This window comes from Anomaloglossus baeobatrachus, chromosome 7, assembly GCF_048569485.1.
Source record: "Anomaloglossus baeobatrachus isolate aAnoBae1 chromosome 7, aAnoBae1.hap1, whole genome shotgun sequence".
NCBI classification, from domain to species: domain Eukaryota; kingdom Metazoa; phylum Chordata; class Amphibia; order Anura; family Aromobatidae; genus Anomaloglossus; species Anomaloglossus baeobatrachus.
Window position 1 is genome coordinate 304,023,936 of NC_134359.1, and position 18,283 is coordinate 304,042,218.

The 18,283-nt window shown below is 45.1% G+C and overlaps 1 protein-coding gene across 1 annotated transcript; it reads right to left on the reverse strand.

The window, feature by feature from the left end:
- Nucleotides 1-7,456: 7,456 nt before the first annotated feature.
- LOC142246808 (serine protease 33-like) lies at nt 7,457-10,337 on the reverse strand. Its single transcript, XM_075319857.1, has 4 exons — nt 10,324-10,337; nt 9,867-10,141; nt 9,279-9,448; nt 7,457-8,380 (listed from the first exon to the last, which is right to left on the reverse strand). The coding sequence occupies exons 1-4, from the start codon at nt 10,335-10,337 to the stop codon at nt 7,973-7,975; spliced, it is 867 nt and encodes a 288-aa protein (XP_075175972.1). The 3' UTR covers nt 7,457-7,972.
- Between the last annotated feature and the right edge of the window lie 7,946 nt (nt 10,338-18,283).

Consider the following 18,283-nt stretch of genomic DNA (forward strand, 5'->3'; position numbering starts at 1 on the left):
CCTCTTTCACTTGTAAAGCGCCATGGAATAAATGGCGCTATAATAATAAATAATAATAATAATAATAATAATAAAGATGGGGAAGATGGTGAGGAAGGTGAAGATGGTGAGGAAGGTGAAGATGGTGAGGATGGTGAAGATGGTGAGGATGGTGAAGATGGTGAGGATAGTGAAGATGGTGAGGATGGTGAAGATGGTGAGGATGGGGAGGATGGTGAGGAAGGTGAAGATGGTGAGGATGGTGAAGATGGTGAGGATGGTGAGGATGGTGAAGATGGTGAGGATAGTGAAGATGGTGAAGATGGTGAGGATGGGGAGGATGGTGAGGAAGGTGAAGATGGTGAGGATGGTGAAGATGGTGAGGATAGTGAAGATGGTGAGGATGGTGAAGATGGTGAGGATGGGGAGGATGGTGAGGAAGGTGAAGATGGTGAGGATGGTGAAGATAGTGAGGATGGTGAAGATGGTGAGGATAGTGAAGATGGTGAGGATGGGGAGGATGGTGAGGAAGGTGAAGATGGTGAGGATGGTGAAGATGGTGAGGATGGTGAAGATGGTGAGGATAGTGAAGATGGTGAGGATGGTGAAGATGGTGAGGATGGTGAAGATGGTGAGGATGCGCATAAGGATTATGATAAGGATTGTGATGAGTATGGTGAGGGTGATGAGGGTGATGAGGATGATGGGAGGACACGGAGGGGTCTGTTATGGTCAGTAGATGATGGGGTGGTGGTCTTACCGTGCTGTGTGAGGAGTGTGAGGAGCAGCAGTGTCTTCATGCTGCTGCCGGTGGTGTCCTCTTGGATCTGCTCACGGATGGATCCCTCTCTGTACTTTTACTTTGGACACGGTTGTGATGAGGATTTTAAGGAGCATTGAAGCTGCCGGACCAGTTCTATCCACCGTCATGTCCGCAGAGGGACAGAGCCGCTCCTGGGCACAAGAGCTGACAATCTACTGGATGTGCGTCAGTTGAGGAAACAGTCATGGTGACGACCTCAGATAATGTCCATGAAATCAGCTACCATTTATTGGATTCTCGGTGTCGGCAATGCGGCACACAACCGTGATCAGAGTGTGAGGACGTGTGAAAGCCATGTTCTGTCTCATCAGAGGCTCAGACGGCTGTCCAGACCCTCCACCATGCTTTATACTGCAGCTCTGCTCCATAAGAACACAAAGCCAGTGTCCTCATTATCCCTGTATTATCCAGGGAACCGGAAATCTATTTCCAGTCTCATCAGAGGCTCAGATGGCTCAGAACCCACCATGCTTTATACTGCAGCTGTGCTCTACAAAAGCACAGCAAGTGACTTGAGATTAGCCGTGCTCTCCATTGGAGTCTACGGTAGCTTCAAATGCATGCCTTACTTAAACAGCAGTTTTTATTGCTCCATGCTTTACACTGCAGCATTGCTTTACTCTGCTTCTTCTCTGAAAATGCACCTAAAGTGGTAAAATCAGGCATGAAAATAATGGGAATAAAGCGATGGTCTGCGGATATTAGAGATACTACACAGTATGAAAGCCTCCTCCTCGGTGACCTCCATGGACCTGAGTGAGCCGGTGTCTTTTCTACACTGCAGCCAGAGCCGTATTTGGCGTTCATGTTGCCCCAGGCGCTTTAGTGGTCACACCCTATGGATACGTTATACAAAGAATAAGTGCAAATGGCGTCTATTTCAGGTCTATTTCCGTGACCTGCCTGGAAAATTCTAAATAAACACTAATAGCAATGTGTATATGGCTGCAGGGCAATCGCAAATCGCTGATCACATCTTCAGGCTTTTGAGCTTCATTTAACCACTTCAGGTTTCAAAAGACGAGCAACACTTATAAGTGACCCGGCCATTCTTCTAGGAGCTTCCATTTGGAAGATGCTCACTACTTTATTCAATACAATTTTCTCGTCTGCAAGAGACAGCACCCTGAACCTGTATTAATCTAATATCAAGTCTAATGTAAAGATTACCACATCAACATTTATACGGACTCAAAACCGCCATCAGGACACACATACATCACCAGAATTATCATCAGTACATGCATTACAGTTCAAGGATAAATGAACAAGGTGATCAAGCTGGGTGCTCAGGTGATTTATTCAGTGCAGTTCAGACAATGCATAGAGACGTTGTTAACGCGTTTCTGGCTTAACCCCCTTAATCGTACATGAGTACATCACCAAAACCACCATCAGGACACACATACTTCACCAGACCCGTTATCAATACATGCATTACAGTACAAGACTATTATCAGACCATCAGAACATGAGTACATCACCAAAACCACTATCAGTACATGGATTCAGCATCAGAACAACGAGCAATGCAAAAATACAGCACCAGAACTACAATCAGTATATGAGTACATCTGTAAAACCACGTTAATACATAAATACATCAACAGAAACACCATAAGTGGATAAATACATCACCAGAACCATCTTAAGCACATAAATACAGCACCATAACCTCCATGAGCATATTACTACAGCACCATAACTATTATCAGTACCTGAATACATTTCCAGAACCTTAATCAGAACATATATAAATCACTGGAATCACCTTCAGTACATGCATACTGTGCAACATGAAAACTGAGAATAGTACATGAATACAGCAAAGCCATATTCACTACCTGAATACGTCAGCAAAACCATAGCCTGAACATGAATATGTCACCAACACCATCAATACATGCGTTCATCGTCAGAACCACCACCATATATGAATACATCACTAAAATTATCATTAGTACATTAATACATCATCAAAATGATCATCAGTACATGAATACATTGCCTTAACCACAATCAGTACATGAATACAGCACCAGAACCATCATCAGTAAAGAAATACAACACCAAAACTACAAACAATACATACATTCAATTCATCATTAGAGCAATCATCAGTATATGAATACACAATTAGCACCATCATCATAAATATATTCATACATCATCAGAACCAACATCAGTACATGAAGACCAGAGGCACCATATGTACAATAACACATCATAAAAACCACCATCAGTACATGATTGCTGCAAAATAACCACTTTCAGTACTTTAATACATCCCCTAAACCATTGCCAATATATGAATACATCACCAGGACTATGTGTATGTATGTGAATACATTACCAGAATCACCATCGGCACATTAATACATCACTAGAATAACCATCAGTACATGAACACAGCATCAGACCCATCATCAGTACAGCGTGAGGAATCACATCAGACACAGTTGGATGTGAAATCTCTTCTTGATCACAGTAAAAATGGCAGCTAAGAGAGCAGGAAAGATCATGCGGCCCCTGATATAGGCTAGGGACGTACACAAGTTTGTATATGCCCATTTAGTGGGACAGTTCATGGGCTAGCCAATGGGGAGATCCGTGTTGATGCTGATGGGCAGGTCTGATGTCAGTGGATGAATCCATGGTGTCTTTTGATCTGTGGGTTGGTCCTCTACCTTGGCAAGTGGGTCTTTTCCTTATATGGTGGTCTTCTTACATCTGGACATTCCTTGCCTTCCAGGCAAGGTGTGGAGAACAGGAGAAGGTGGTCATCTTCAAATCTGTGTTATGTGTATGATCTGAATCCTGAATTATGTAAATCAAATCAACATATTTACCACAATCCCTTGTCAAGAGGTTAATTAAGTATTTGATCCAATGGCCCTCCTCAACAAATACATGCATACATCAACAGAACCAGCATCAGTACCTGAATAAATTGCAAGAAACACCATCAGTACATGAATACTTCACCAAAACCACAATCAGAACATAACGCACACATGAATACCTCACCAGAGCTATCACCAGTACATGAATACATTACCAGAACCACCATCAGTACATGAATTTAGCACCAGAACCACTATCAGTAAATTAATATATCTCAGATCCTCCACCAAAATATGAATACAGCACCAGAGCCACCAACAGTATATGAATACAACACCTGAATCACCACCACATGAATATATTACCAGAAACACCATCACAACATGATTACAGCACCATATCATCATCAGTACATGAATATTGCACCATATCCATCATCAGTACATGAATACAGCACCACATCTATCATCAATACATGAATACAGCACCATATCCATCATCAGCATATGCATACACTCTCATAACCAGCATCAGTACATGAATACATGAATATATAATCAAAACCACAATCAGAACATGAATACATCACCACATCTTCAGTGCTGGTTATACAGGGGTAAGCAGGCTTATAAAGATGTTTTATGAAAGTGGATTGCTAATATGAGTATATGCAGGTGTTATATGAAGGATAACATGCTACATAGTGAATAAATTAAGGTATACAAGTTATACAAGGGTACATGAAGATATACTGTTGTTATATGGAGGTATTATGTCATTAGGCTGGTGAAGAAAAGCAGATTTAGTTGCACCCGCTCAGCCCTTAAATGACTCGGTGTGTTACGTCCTGAATCCTCAGGGAGGTGTCATCAGAGATAATCCATTATACATGGTGATAATCAGGACCGGACAATTCAGGTACAGTTTGTCTCCATAGCTTTATATTACATGTGAAGTGAGAAACAATGTATCCAGAGCAGGACTATAGTCCTATAATTAGCACCTAGAGCAGGACTATAGTCCTATAATTAGCCCCTAGAGCAGGACTATAGTCCTATAATCAGCATCTAGAGCAGGACTATAGTCCTATAATCAGTATCTAGAGCAGGACTATAGTCCTATAATTAGCACCTAGAGCAGGACTATAGTCTTATAATCAGCACCTAGAGCAGGACTATAGTCTTATAATCAGCCCCTAGAGCAGGACTATAGTCTTATAATCAGCACCTAGAGCAGGACTATAGTCCTATAATCAGTATCTAGAGCAGGACTATAGTCCTATAATCAGCACCTAGAGCAGGACTATAGTCCTCTAATTAGTATCTAGAGCAGGACTATAGTCCTCTAATCAGTATCTAGAGCAGGACTATAGTCCTATAATCAGTATCTAGAGCAGGACTATAGTCCTATAATCAGCACCTAGAGCAGGACTATAGTCCTCTAATTAGTATCTAGAGCAGGACTATAGTCCTCTAATCAGTATCTAGAGCAGGACTATAGTCCTATAATCAGTATCTAGAGCAGGACTATAGTTCTATAATCAGTATCTAGAGCAGGACTATAGTCCTATAATCAGCATCTAGAGCAGGACTATAGTCCTATAATCAGCATCTAGAGCAGGACTATAGTCCTATAATCAGTATCTAGAGCAGGACTATAGTCCTATAATTAGCATCTAGAGCAGGACTATAGTCCTATAATCAGCCCCTAGAGCAGGACTATAGTCCTATAATCAGTATCTAGAGCAGGACTATAGTCCTATAATCAGCATCTAGAGCAGGACTATAGTCCTATAATCAGCATCTAGAGCAGGACTATAGTCCTATAATCAGCCCCTAGAGCAGGACTATAGTCCTATAATCAGTATCTAGAGCAGGACTATAGTCCTATAATCAGCATCTAGAGCAGGACTATAGTCCTATAATCAGCATCTAGAGCAGGACTATAGTCCTATAATCAGCCCCTAGAGCAGGACTATAGTCCTATAATCAGTATCTAGAGCAGGACTATAGTCCTATAATCAGCACATAGAGGAGGTTCCCTTGTATAAATAGTATACCTTCATTTAGTCACTGTGTAGCATGTGATCCTTCATATAACACCTGCATACGCTTACATTATTAATGCACTTACATACATCTTTATGGGGCCATTCTGCGACCTACAACATGAGCTGGAAGAAGCGAAGCAGCATCAGAGGTTGCATCAAAAAAGCTAAAAGTTTATTATTTACACAAAGTAAAAATTCAGAAAAACAAAAATTATCTTTTTGGATCAGAAACAGAAACTCGTGTAACATTGTATACAGTGTACACAGTGCATATATATATATATATATATATTGCATATACGTGATGGCATGACACTGAGGGTAAGTGTTTTGTTCATCCAAGTGAAACTTCTAGAATTCCCTGCACAACTCCGGCTCCAGCTCCTAATCCAGTGCGATCAATCTGTAAAATTATACACCGGATGAATATCAGGAAGTGGGGGCGGGGCTATGCTCTCTACAGGAAGTGGGGGCGGGGCTCTGCTCTCTACAGGAAGTGGAGGCGGAGCTCTTCTCTCTACAGGAAGTGGAGGCGGGGCTCTTCTCTCTACAGGAAGTGGAGGCGGGGCTCTTCTCTCTACAGGAAGTGGGGGCGGGGCTCTGCTCTCTACAGGAAGTGGGGGTGGGGCTCTGCTCTCTACAGGAAGTGGAGGCGTGGCTCTGCTCTCTACAGGAAGTGGAGGCGGGGCTCTGCTCTCTACAGGAAGTGGGGGCGGGGCTCTGCTCTCTACAGGAAGTGGGGGCGTGGCTCTGCTCTCTACAGGAAGTGGGGGCGGGGCTCTGCTCTCTACAGGAAGTGGGGGCGGGGCTCTGCTCTCTACAGGATGTTGGGGTGGGGCTCTGCTCCCTACAGGAAGTGGGGGCGGGGCTCTGCTCCCTACAGGAAGTGGGGGCGGGGCTCTGCTCTCTACAAGAAGTGGGGCGGGACTCTGCTCACCATATGAAGTGGGGGCGGGGCTCTGCTCCCTACAGGAAGTGGGGGCAGGACTCTGCTCTCTACAGGAAGTGGGGGCGAGGCTGTGCTCTCTACTGGAAGTGGGGGCGGGGCTCTGCTCTCTACTGGAAGTGGGGGCTGGGCTCTGCTCCCTACAGGAAGTGGGGCGGGGCTCTGCTCCCCCCAGGAAGTGGGGGCGGGGCTCTGCTCCCTACAGGAAGTAGGGGCAGGACTCTGCTCTCTACTGGAAGTGGGGGCGAGGCTCTGCTCTCTACTGGAAGTGGGGGAGAGGATCTGCTCTCTACTGGAAGTGGGGGCGAGGCTCTGCTCTCTACTGGAAGTGGGGGCGAGGCTCTGCTCTCTACAGGAAGTGGGGGCGGGGCTCTGATCTCTACAGAAAGTGGGGGCGGGGCTCTGATCTCTACAGAAAGTGGGGGCGGGGCTCTGCTCTCTACAGGAAGTGCGGGTGGGGCTCTGCTCCCTACAGGAAGTGCGGGCGGGGCTCTGCTCCCTACAGGAAGTGGGGGCGGGGCTCTGCTCTTTACAGGAAGTGGGGGCGGGGCTCTGCTCTCTACAGGAAGTGGGGGCGGGGCTCTAATCCCTACATGAAGTGGGAGTTGGTCTTTGTTATCAGAAAAACATAATCTTGTCCGCTCACCTTCGTAACCCCTTCTTTACGTTCTTGCTTCCAATCCTGGCATGGATCTCACTTGGAAACCATGTAACAAAGAAAAAACCCATAGCTTATCCAGCGAGGGAAGGAGTCCACCAGGAATAAGTAAACTCTTGCATTTTATTACTTCAATATTATAATATCCATTGCATATACTGTACATTCATCAGAAAAAAACTCGAAATCACTCTAGGGTGTGTGGCAAGTTACAGATCAACGCGTTTCAGCTAACTTAACTACGCCTGTCATCCAGAGTAGGCAAATCATGTGGCAATGGTAGGAGCAATGCATGCTGGGAAGTGATGGAAAGAATGTTCCTGTACCTATAGTGCTGACAGAATGAATATGTTGAGGGAAAAGACCACATTAAAGAGAATGAACGGCAAGTCACAGTTCTTGGACATATTGGACTTGTTTGTGCCCCATATACAGTTTGCTTTGGGTGAAATGTCAGGTTAGCGTTCAGTTAACAGAAACTAGGTGGGAACTCTGTATGGCCGGTGTGCGGAGTGTGTGAAGGCCTCACAGGCTCTAGAAAGCCATACATTGTTCAAGGGTTGATAGTGGTAGAGCTCGTGTAGGAGTCCAGGCCGAACCCCTTAGAGCATCATGGCCGTCTCATCTTTCAGGTAGACAGTAGACACAACTGCTGTAGAAGTCATCATTTACCTATAGAAGAAGCACAAGACCCAGGAGGGCCAGCACGGTATTAGCCATGGTCCAGGGCCTTGCATGTACCCCGTTGCCCACTAGAAGTCCCATCTTGGGCTCGTCGTCGGTCAGGTTCCCGCTCTCGGTGTAGTTTTGCTCGTATAGGACGTAGCTCTGGCTGCTGTTCTCTGGGGTGAATCTGGAGTAAAGATAGGGGTTATCCAAGTTCTGGGTGGCTTGGAGGGTCTTCAGTCCATTGCTGTTCTCCGAGGACGACAAATACAGGACAATCCAGGACACGTAATTCGTGACTCTTGTATAGACACCAGGATGATAGGGCTCTGCACATCCGAAACCCCAACTGATGATGCCCAGCTGCAGCCAGACCCCTTTGATATTGCAGACCAGGGGTCCCCCGGAGTCACCCTGCAATGGAGAACAGATGAGACAATCAGGTTGCGTTAATTCAGGAGAATCCACATTTTTTGTGATTTGCTTCTAGTGAATTCGACAACATGACAACCGCCCTCACCTTATGATTTCTGAATAACTGAGAAAAGAGTCAAAAAAATAAACAATGCTAACCTTGCCACCCATGTGTCCTACCCAGCGACCCCTCGTCCAGCGCTGCTCGCAGCTCTTACACGTGATGTCCTCTTGGAGCATCTTCAGTCTACACCCGGCTTACGGCACTGAGTAGACCTCTCAATTCAAGACAAGTGAATAGTGACATGATGTCATGATGAGCATCTCCCGAGGTGCAGACTAGACCTCCAGTGGCTCATCTGGTGATGTCATGATGGTCACAATGACCATCATGACATCACCAGATGAGCCACTGGAGGTCTAGTCTGCACCTCAGGAGATGAAAGGTCACTTAGTGCCGGAAGCCCCAGAGCAGAGTCAATGAACCGGATGAGGACATCATGTATATGGTGGCAAAGTATTGGCTAGATGCAGCTGTGTACCGGACAGGACGGGGTACCGTAGTGGTGGGACATGTGGGTGAAAAGGGGAGTATTATTTTTTTCCAAAGCCTTGAAGAAAATAGACTAAAAAACTTTACGAAGCAAATTTTTATATAACTATGAGATAAGAACCTGTCGGAGGACACGACTCAATAACCCAAAGGATGCGAACTGTCCCAAACCTCAAAGCTTTTATGTTAACATTGTGATTTTTGGACAGTTTAGCGCTGTGCTATGGGATTATTACCATATTCCCATCAAATGACTTCTCCACATAGAGCCTTCTGGTGGAACAGAACTTGAGTAGAATAGATATCGAGAAGACCATCACATAGCGGTCTCATAACTTCACATACCTGGCAAGCATCCTTCTGGCCGTATTTGTACCCGGCACAAAGCATATCATCATGGATCAGCTGGAAGCTGGGGCTGTAGCCAAAGCTTTCCCGATACAAGGATTCACAGTTGTAATTGCTGATCAGAGGGAGCTGGACCGCCTGCAGATTCTTCGGGCCCGTGAGTGGCACTGCAAGGAGAAGATGCCCTCATTACAACCTCACAGACGTCTGATGCTCATTAAGTTCACAATTGCCTGGATTCTGGAGGCCAAATGACTCTACATAGTCCCCTGGCCCAGAGATAGTCCTCTGTGGTAATGACTAGCCACATTCCCCAATAATCAGTCCACTAACCCTCGTGATGACCACAACGATAGTCATCATAATGACAGATATAATAAAACCTCTTTGAGACAAACCATCCCAGATTGCATTGAAACGTGGACTATTTGGGGTTTTCTTCTCTAAGAAGGTGGCCAAAATGCAAAATATATGATGGAACCGAAAATCTGCTACAGGAAAATCAAGAATCAAGTCTGGATATGGGGTGGTCTTTGGAGAAGTTTATATCCTTATTTCCATGGTATAGTCTACTAATGGTCTTACCGCTATCTTTAACATCACCCCAACCAGTTGCCCAGCACAGCGTTCCCTCTGCGGGGTAGACGGAATTGGATGGCAGACAGACTGGAAGTATAGTTGGGGTATAATTGACCGGACTCTCCAGCTTCACCAAGGCAATGTCTCCACTGGACCCTTCTTCTGTGTAGGTCGGGTATACAATGACTTGTTTCACTCTTCTGAGCACAATTTTGGGGTCTTTCAGGTCTGATATCTTCTGTACTCCGAGGTACACAGTGACCTGTGAGACATTCACCGGCCTGTAGGAGAAATGATGGTAAAATGTGTCACTCAATGTCAGATAGCTTCAGGAAAGTCTTCACATCTTATGCTTGGTAATGTAATAAAAGCATGGATAAAGCATGGAGGACAAGGACTGTTCCTACTGGTCTCAGCTGTCCCCATCGGTTAGGAACTGCCTGTAGCCCGCAGTATAGGACACCTTGGGTCTACCATAGATCAAGCAGATGTTCCCCAATGTGCAGAGTAACTAGACTTCTATAAATACAGAGTGTGATATTCTAAATGTGAACATGTCCATAGAATCAGAAGTGAGAGTAGAAACTTACGTGTCAAAGCAATGAGCGGCTGTGAGCACCAAAGACTCTCCGACCAGTGACCCCCCGCACTGGCTGCCATCATCGTACTTTAGGTAGGCCTGCCACGGCCATTGTCCAATAGACGTATCTGCTCCTCCTACGATTTTCTCCGATACCAATGGTTTTCCACAAACTGCTCCATCCAAAGAAATGTCATCAGATACTAAGACAAAGCTTCATCACTCAATACTGACCAGCTACACGTCAACTACGACGACCGTGTTATCTACTGCTGCAGCCAAACCTGACCACGCGCACACCACGTAGGTGACCAGCACGGAGCGAAGTACAGAGTTCTAGAATTTCTGAGCATAAAACCATGATATTCTTATCTTCTTCACCCCTCATTATAGCTAAATTATCTATACAGAAGATATACTTACGTATCACCGCCAGAAGTCCCGGGAATCCTGGGAAAGATGAAGGTTCATCAAACAGGGAACCATGAAAAGAGAAAAAGAGAATTAGATCATTGGTGCCAACACCAAAGACATCAAAATTACCCCCAAAACATAGCCCAAAATGGTGAAAGTTTGAGCGTTAGGGTCAGGTTCTTACCGTGCAGTGTGAGGATGGTGAGGAGCACGAGGAGCTTCTGCATCTTCTGGGCTGGTGGCCAAGGTTGTCCTGTGACCTCCTAGTATTCTTTGATTAGAGATGTCCCTTCTACTTTCTCAGGCCGATATCATGAATTTTATAGAGACCTGAGGCGGACGGACTGGTTCTCACTCATTAGCATCTTAGCCAAGATGTCCAGTAGGCACCTAACGATGCCCTGGAGGTGGGAGAGAGGACTCAGCCCATCTGTCGCCCCATTGCTTTACCACATTCTCCACCTCATACAAGATTCTCTTGATATTGAGACTTTTCCCTCAATTCCTTAAAGTTGTAAAATTGAGAAAAAGTTATTTGTTACAAAACTTTTAATATTCTCATATAAAACATTGATCTCACCCAGATCTCAGCCTCGTCCTCCGGCCGCTCGAGCGCCAATGTTGCTTCACGAGTTTTATCCATTTATTTTTACTTTTTAGTCATTTTTACATCAAATCACAAAATATGTAAACTTTTATTTAATTGTTTAATAAAAAAAAACATTAAAAACCTACAAATTGTGGATTTCTTGTACCAGGGTTCGGCTCTGGGTCTGACGCCTGCTCCTCAGATTTGACTTGGAGCGGTGTCTTCTTTACTTTATAATTTTAGTTTTTAGGGGAATTTTTGAAAATATTGCACCAAAAATGTCTTGGTGGTCAGAAAAGGTCTCTGTAAGGCTCAGTACTCACTGCATTCGAGGTTGTTGCAGCTGATCAGGTGAACGGGAGTTGGGGCTCTGGTCACCGCCATGTCACATCCGGCAATCTCAAAGAGAGAGAGTTCCTGTGACGTCAGATGACTCGCACTGGCCCATATGGATGCCATAAGAAACGCGGGCAGATACGGAGCACTGACCCATATGGAGGCCATAAGAAATGCGGGTAGACGGGAGAACTGCCCATATAGATGCTTGAAGAAACGCGGGCAGACGAGAGCACTGCCCATATGGAGGCCATAAGAAACGCGGGTAGACGGGAGAACTGCCCATATAGATGCCAGAAGAAATGCGGGCAGATAGGAGCACTGGCCCATATGGAGGCCATAAGAAACGCGGGCAGATGGGAACACTAGCCCATATGGATGCCATAAGAAACGCGGGCAGATGGGAGCACTGGCCCATATGGATGCCATAAGAAATGCGGGTAGACGGGAGCACTGCCCATGTGGATGTCAGAAGAAATGCAGGCAGATAGGAGCACTGGCCCCTATGAATGCCATAAGAAACGCATGCAGTGGGAGCACTGGCCCTTATGGATGCTATAAGAAACGCGGGCAGATGGGAGCACTGGCCCATATGGAGGCCATAAGAAACGCGGGCAGATGGGAGCACTGGCCCTTATGGATGCTATAAGAAATGTGGGCAGATGGGAGCACTGGCACGCATGCACAGCCTGTGGTGGCCATCTAGGATGTGGACAAAAGGAATTTGTTCACTTTTTCTGGGATTTTCAAAGTGATGAATTGTGGGATGCAGTTTTAGCATGAGGATATCCTTTCCTGATGCCCCTGTTACTAGATCCATGTGTGTGAAACCTATCACGAACTTGATCTTCAATGAGCTCATTCATAGAGCAAATACACTTCATTCTCAGAAACTGCTACATAGGAATAGCTCATATGGTAGAAGGTGTGTGTGGCGGTAGATTGTAGTAAAGAGTCCACTTATGTTCCCTTACTGAGCCATGACGCTGTGTCATAATCTTAATATGCATAAAATGAATCTGCGTTTGGTGATATTTGTAGGTAAGGTTAATATTGTACAATTGAGACATAAAGTCCTGAAGGTGACCCACTGAACCCTACCAGATGATGAAATGATCGTCAATGTATCTACAGCATATCATCACTGTGCCTGAGAGTCAACACAGGCTCCTTCATCAATAAACCCCCTCTCCCAGAAATTGAGAAAGAGCTTTGCGTACACCGGCACTCCCGCCGTGCCCATCGCGGTGCCACATTTCTGAAGGAAAAACTGATCCTTAAAGGTAAAATAATTGAGTGAGAATGAATTCTAAAAACTCCAAAATCAGAAAACACAAAAAGCTACAAGATTACTCATAGTAAGGTAAAACTCTGCTTGTTGGATTTGGTTTTTTTTTATGTTTTATTTTACATTGTGTTTCGTCTCATTTTGCCTCCTATTTGTTTTCTAATGCAATTCACAAGGTTTCTGTTATATTTTTGTGCATGTGTTTCGTGTTATGTTTCATGTTGTTTGTGTTGTATCCTTTGTAAGATTTGTCCTTTGATTGTATGTGTATTTTGCGTGCTAATTTTTGCAGATTTGTTTTATGGTCCAAAGAGTATCTTAGTATTCTGTGTTTATCATTTTGTATTTGGACTTTATTCTAGGTCATTAGTATTGTGTAATTTTTGTTCTTATGGTCTTGCGTTCTATATCGCACTGTATTTAGTTTACTTTGTGTTGAATGTATAATATTTTGGCGCTCATTCTGTGTGTGGGGGAGGGGCAGATATATTGTACTTAATGTTGCACTTTTTGTTGCTTTGATGTGTCTTTTTTTATATTTTATTATTATTATTAGCATTCTTATTATGCACATTGTTACATGTTGCATTTCATGTTATTTTGGGCTCTATTTTGCTTTTTTTTGTTTTGTATTTTATGATGTTTGTGTTGATTTTTTTCTTACATTTTTTGTCTTTTGCTGCATTTTGTTCTGGATTTTTTTATATGTTGCGTTTTGAGCCTTGGTTTGTGTTGCTTTTGGTTTCCCTTGTTATCCCCTGGTTAATCATATATTTTTGGAGACCGGTTTCGCCATCACCGTGTTCAATGTGTCACTATCAGGTGTCAGTAATGTCAGGGCAGACGCTGCCCTCTGGTGGAACGGACTGGAACAGTCTGGAGTTCAATATAAATGACTATTGTGGGGGCCTCACTCACGTCTAGAAGCCAAAAATATAGAAAGTGACATAAAATAACAAATCCAGCTCTGCTGCATCAATAACAGATGACATCGGCCACATTACTTTTACATAGGACTGCAGGTAGCATCTATTGCATAACTAGCAATGTTGCCTAGTATTGTAGGTTTCATATAGTGCATTAACTACCATGTTACATAGGACTGCTGTCACATTGCCTGTAAGGATATAAAGGACTATATAAGCAATACACATTACTAACAATTTTACATAGGACTGCAGATAGCACCTAATGCTTTACACCTGTTATGTTATATAGGATCACAAGTATCATAAAGAGTATTACTTGGGATATTACCCAAGACATTACCTGTGGTGCTATATAGGACTGCATGTATTATACACACACACACACACACACACATTACCAGTGATGCTACATAGGACTGCATGTATTATACACACACACACACACACACACACACATTACCAGTGATGCTACATAGGACTGCATGTATTATACACACACACACACACACACACACACACATTACCAGTGATGCTACATAGGACTGCATCATGTATTACATATACATTACCTGTGGTCTTACATACTACTGCATGTATTATATATACATTACCTGTGGAGGAGAGAGAAGAGTGGGAACAGAGGGAGGAGAGGGAACAGAGAGGCAAAAAGAGAAGAGGGGGGAACAGAGGCGGAAAATGAAGGCAAAAAGAGAGAAGGGGAAAAAGAGGGGGGAAATAGAGAGAAGGGGGAACAGAGGAAAAGGGGGGAGAGGGTGAGAGGGGGGGAAAGAGGGGAGGGAAAAAGAGAGGAGAGGAAAAGAGGAAGGGGAACAGAGAGGAAAAAAAGAGGAGTGAAATAGAAGGGGAACAGAGAAGAGGAAAATGAAGGCAAAAAGAGAGAAGGGGAAAAAGAGGGGGGAAATAGAGAGAAGGGGGAACAGAGGAAAAGGGGGGAGAGGGGGAAAGAGGGGAGGGAAAAAGCTAGGAGAGGAAAAGAGGAAGGGGAACAGAGAGGAAAAAAAGAGGAGTGAAATAGAAGGGGAACAGAGAAGAGGAAAATGAGGGGGGAAAGCAAGAGGAGGAGGGGGGAAAAGAGAGGAGGGGAGAAAGAGGGAGAAAAGAGGGGGCAAAAGGAGGTAGAACAGAGAAGGAGAAAAGGAAAAGGTAGAGAGAAAGGAGGTGGAATAGAGAAGGGGAAAATGAGGGGGAAAGAAGAAGAAAAGAGGGGGGGAAGCAAGGAGGGGGGGTTGAGAGGAGGGGGGAGATGAGAGGAGGGGGGAGAGGAGAGGACGGGGGAGAGGAGAGGACGGGGGAGAGGAGAGGAGGTGGAACAGAAAGGAATGAGAACAGAAGGGGAAAAGAGAAAGGGGAAGAGAGGAAAGAGAAGGGAGAGGGAGGAAGAAAGGAAAGAGAAGGGAGAAAGAAAGGGGGGAAAGGAGACAGGAAAGTGAGAGGAAAGAGAGGGGTAAGAGAGGGGAAAAAGAGGGGTAAGAGAGGGGAAAAGAGAGTGGAAAAAGAGGAAAGAGGAAAAAGTCGTTGTACTTGGGATCGTTAATAGTGAGAGTGTTTTTAAGTCCCAACCTGACAGAGAAGAAGGATCGATATCTCCGGTGACGTCCTTACTCTCGGGAACATTATGTGTATGGAAGCCGTGACCAATACTTCCTGGTCTGTGAAGAGGAAGACTTCTCCACTGTCCCTGGAAGCCATAATAGTGGACGTATTTGTAAGTCGCACCGTGGACGTAGAGAAGATGGGTGGTGAGGACACCGGCCCTACCAGTCTGGCTCTGCTGGAGGCTCGGAGTGTGTGGGCCACATCTCAGCTCTTGGGTCCTTGCTCCTCTGGCTGCAGATACTGGGGGGACAATCACAGCCCCCGGTAATGTGATTTTGTTGGTGAACACATGAGCAAGAATCTTGTGTCTAACTGGAACTTTAAACCATAAAGGAAAATCACCCTTAACCCAAGAAAAGTCATCTCCTTCCAGCGCCATCATCTAGAGGAGTTCTCACCATGTGAGAGGTGGACAACCTCCATAGAGGACGGAGATCTACAGATCCGCACATTACTATGGCCATTATTGTGCAGGGTGCGGCCTGAGATAGGGGCAAGCACATTGAAGGTTTTCTGAAACGTCGGTCAAACTGATCGCGCTGCCATCTCTATAGAGAGTCCTCGCCCCATAGCAGGGGCATACATGATAATGGCTATCAGGAGGGGCGTCCTGGGGGCAGATATTTAGTCATTCCTGTTTTTGCGTTGAAGGTCTCATTAGTAGAGTTACCTGTTTAGTGTCGAAAAACCAGAGCTGAGGCCGAGGGGCGAGTGGATGAGAGCGGCCAAAATCTGCATCAGAAACACAGGGAGCGGCAAATCCCGAAACCCAACAACCTCCAGACCAAGGAAAGTCATCAGTCCGAGGTTCCCTCAGCACCATGGAATTGGACTGATGACCTTTACTTGGCTCTGGAGGTTGTTGGGCTTCGTGGGGCGCGGTGATGGCCAAAACCTCAGAAATGGCGGCTGCCATTTGTTGGATCTGATCAATGTTTGAGAAGATATTTTTAGGATGGATGAGGAGGACACGAGGGGAACTTCAGCGCATGTCACGGGACAACTTACTCAATATCGTGTGCCGCTAATAGCCACGAGGGGATCGGAGCGCCGCCCGATGCTGTAAACCTGTTGAATGCCACTGACAATCTTTGATAGTGGCAAAGCAGGGGGCTCAACCACCATGCCTGTGACATGATTGAGGGCCCATGATGGCGTGCCATGACACCCGGGCGTCAGCTGAAGACCCCTGTACCTGTCATTCCGATCCTCATGTGAAAGCCAATCTGTAGCTGGCATTCAGGGGAGATTGTAATTTTCAGTGTACATAGCGGTGCTCATGCACTGCTATGTACGGCTCAAGTGATCAGATGAACGCAGATTCAAAGTCCCCTAAAGAGACTATTAAATATAGTAAAAAAAAAAAGTTTGAAAAAATATGCAAAAAGACACAGAAGTTCAAAGTAAAGGAATTAAAAAATAAAATAAAAAATAACACATTTGGTGTCGCCGCAATCTTTGGAGTCCGATCTATCAAAATACTAATTCACTTCATTTCATCGGTAAAAAGTGGAACGAGAAAATGTCAGAATTCCGTTTTTTGGGCTGGAATAAGAAGCGATAAAACATTGTATCAACCCCAAAATTGTATCAATAAAAACATCAACTCAGAAAGCAAAAAGTGAGAAGTCCCATCCGCCGATCCCAAAAATGAGAACGTTACGGGGCTCGGGGAACGGCGACACAAGCGCACATTTTTCCATACAAAGTTCGGATTTTTTTTTTCACCAATTAAATAAAAAAAACCCTGTATGTTTGGTGTCTATGAACTCGTCCTGACCTGGAGAATCACAGCGCCCGGTCACAGTTACCGTATAATTAACACAGTAAATGAAAAATCCCCAAAAACTATTCTGGAATTGCACTTTTTTTTGAATTTTCAACACAATTGGATTTTTTCTCAGCTTTACTCTCCAGTACAAGATATGGTAAAATGAAGGGTGTCATTCAAGCGACTCATAAGGCTATCGTGTCAGGAAAAAAAAAAAAGTAGAAGAAAAAAGCAAAAAACAAAAAAATTGCTACCATTACTTGTGGAAGATAACAAAGGACAAAAAAGTATAAAAGACCTTAAATATGGGATCGGCTCCTGAGCTGCACTCTCTGCCCTCCGCAGACACAGACATCACATTGTCTTCGCTATTTATGTGCTTTACCTTCGGGGATTCTCGCCCCGCCTCCGCACACAGACACTCGCCCCGCCTCCGCACACAGACACTCGCCCCGCCTCCGCACACAGACACTCGCCCCGCCTCCGCACACAGACACTCGCCCCGCCTCCGCACACAGACACTCGCCCCGCCTCCGCACACAGACACTCGCCCCGCCTCCGCACACAGACACTCGCCCCGCCTCCGCACACAGACACTCGCCCCGCCTCCGCACACAGACACTCGCCCCGCCTCCGCACACAGACACTCGCCCCGCCTCCGCACACAGACACTCGCCCCGCCTCCGCACACCGACACTGTAACGTTTTCAATCACCACAGCTCCCTAAAAAGTGAAATAAAAAGCAATGAAAGCGCGATCTTCACCCCAAAATACTAGAGCTTAAAACATAATAAACCAGACCCCGCGGCTCCATCCACAGAAAAATAGCCGTCACGCTCCTCAGACAAAGGGTTTTTTTTTTGTTTTTGTATTTTAATAAAGTTACAATGTTTCCCCC

Excerpts from the sequence above, each read along its gene's own strand:
- LOC142246808 (XM_075319857.1), bottom strand. Across the intron at positions 9,449-9,866 it reads GGGTGATGTTAAAGATAGCG|TGCCACTCACGGGCCCGAAG; the intron begins GTAAGACCATTA and ends TTCTCCTTGCAG. Across the intron at positions 8,381-9,278 it reads GCCAGAAGGATGCTTGCCAG|GGTGACTCCGGGGGACCCCT; the intron begins GTATGTGAAGTT and ends TCTCCATTGCAG.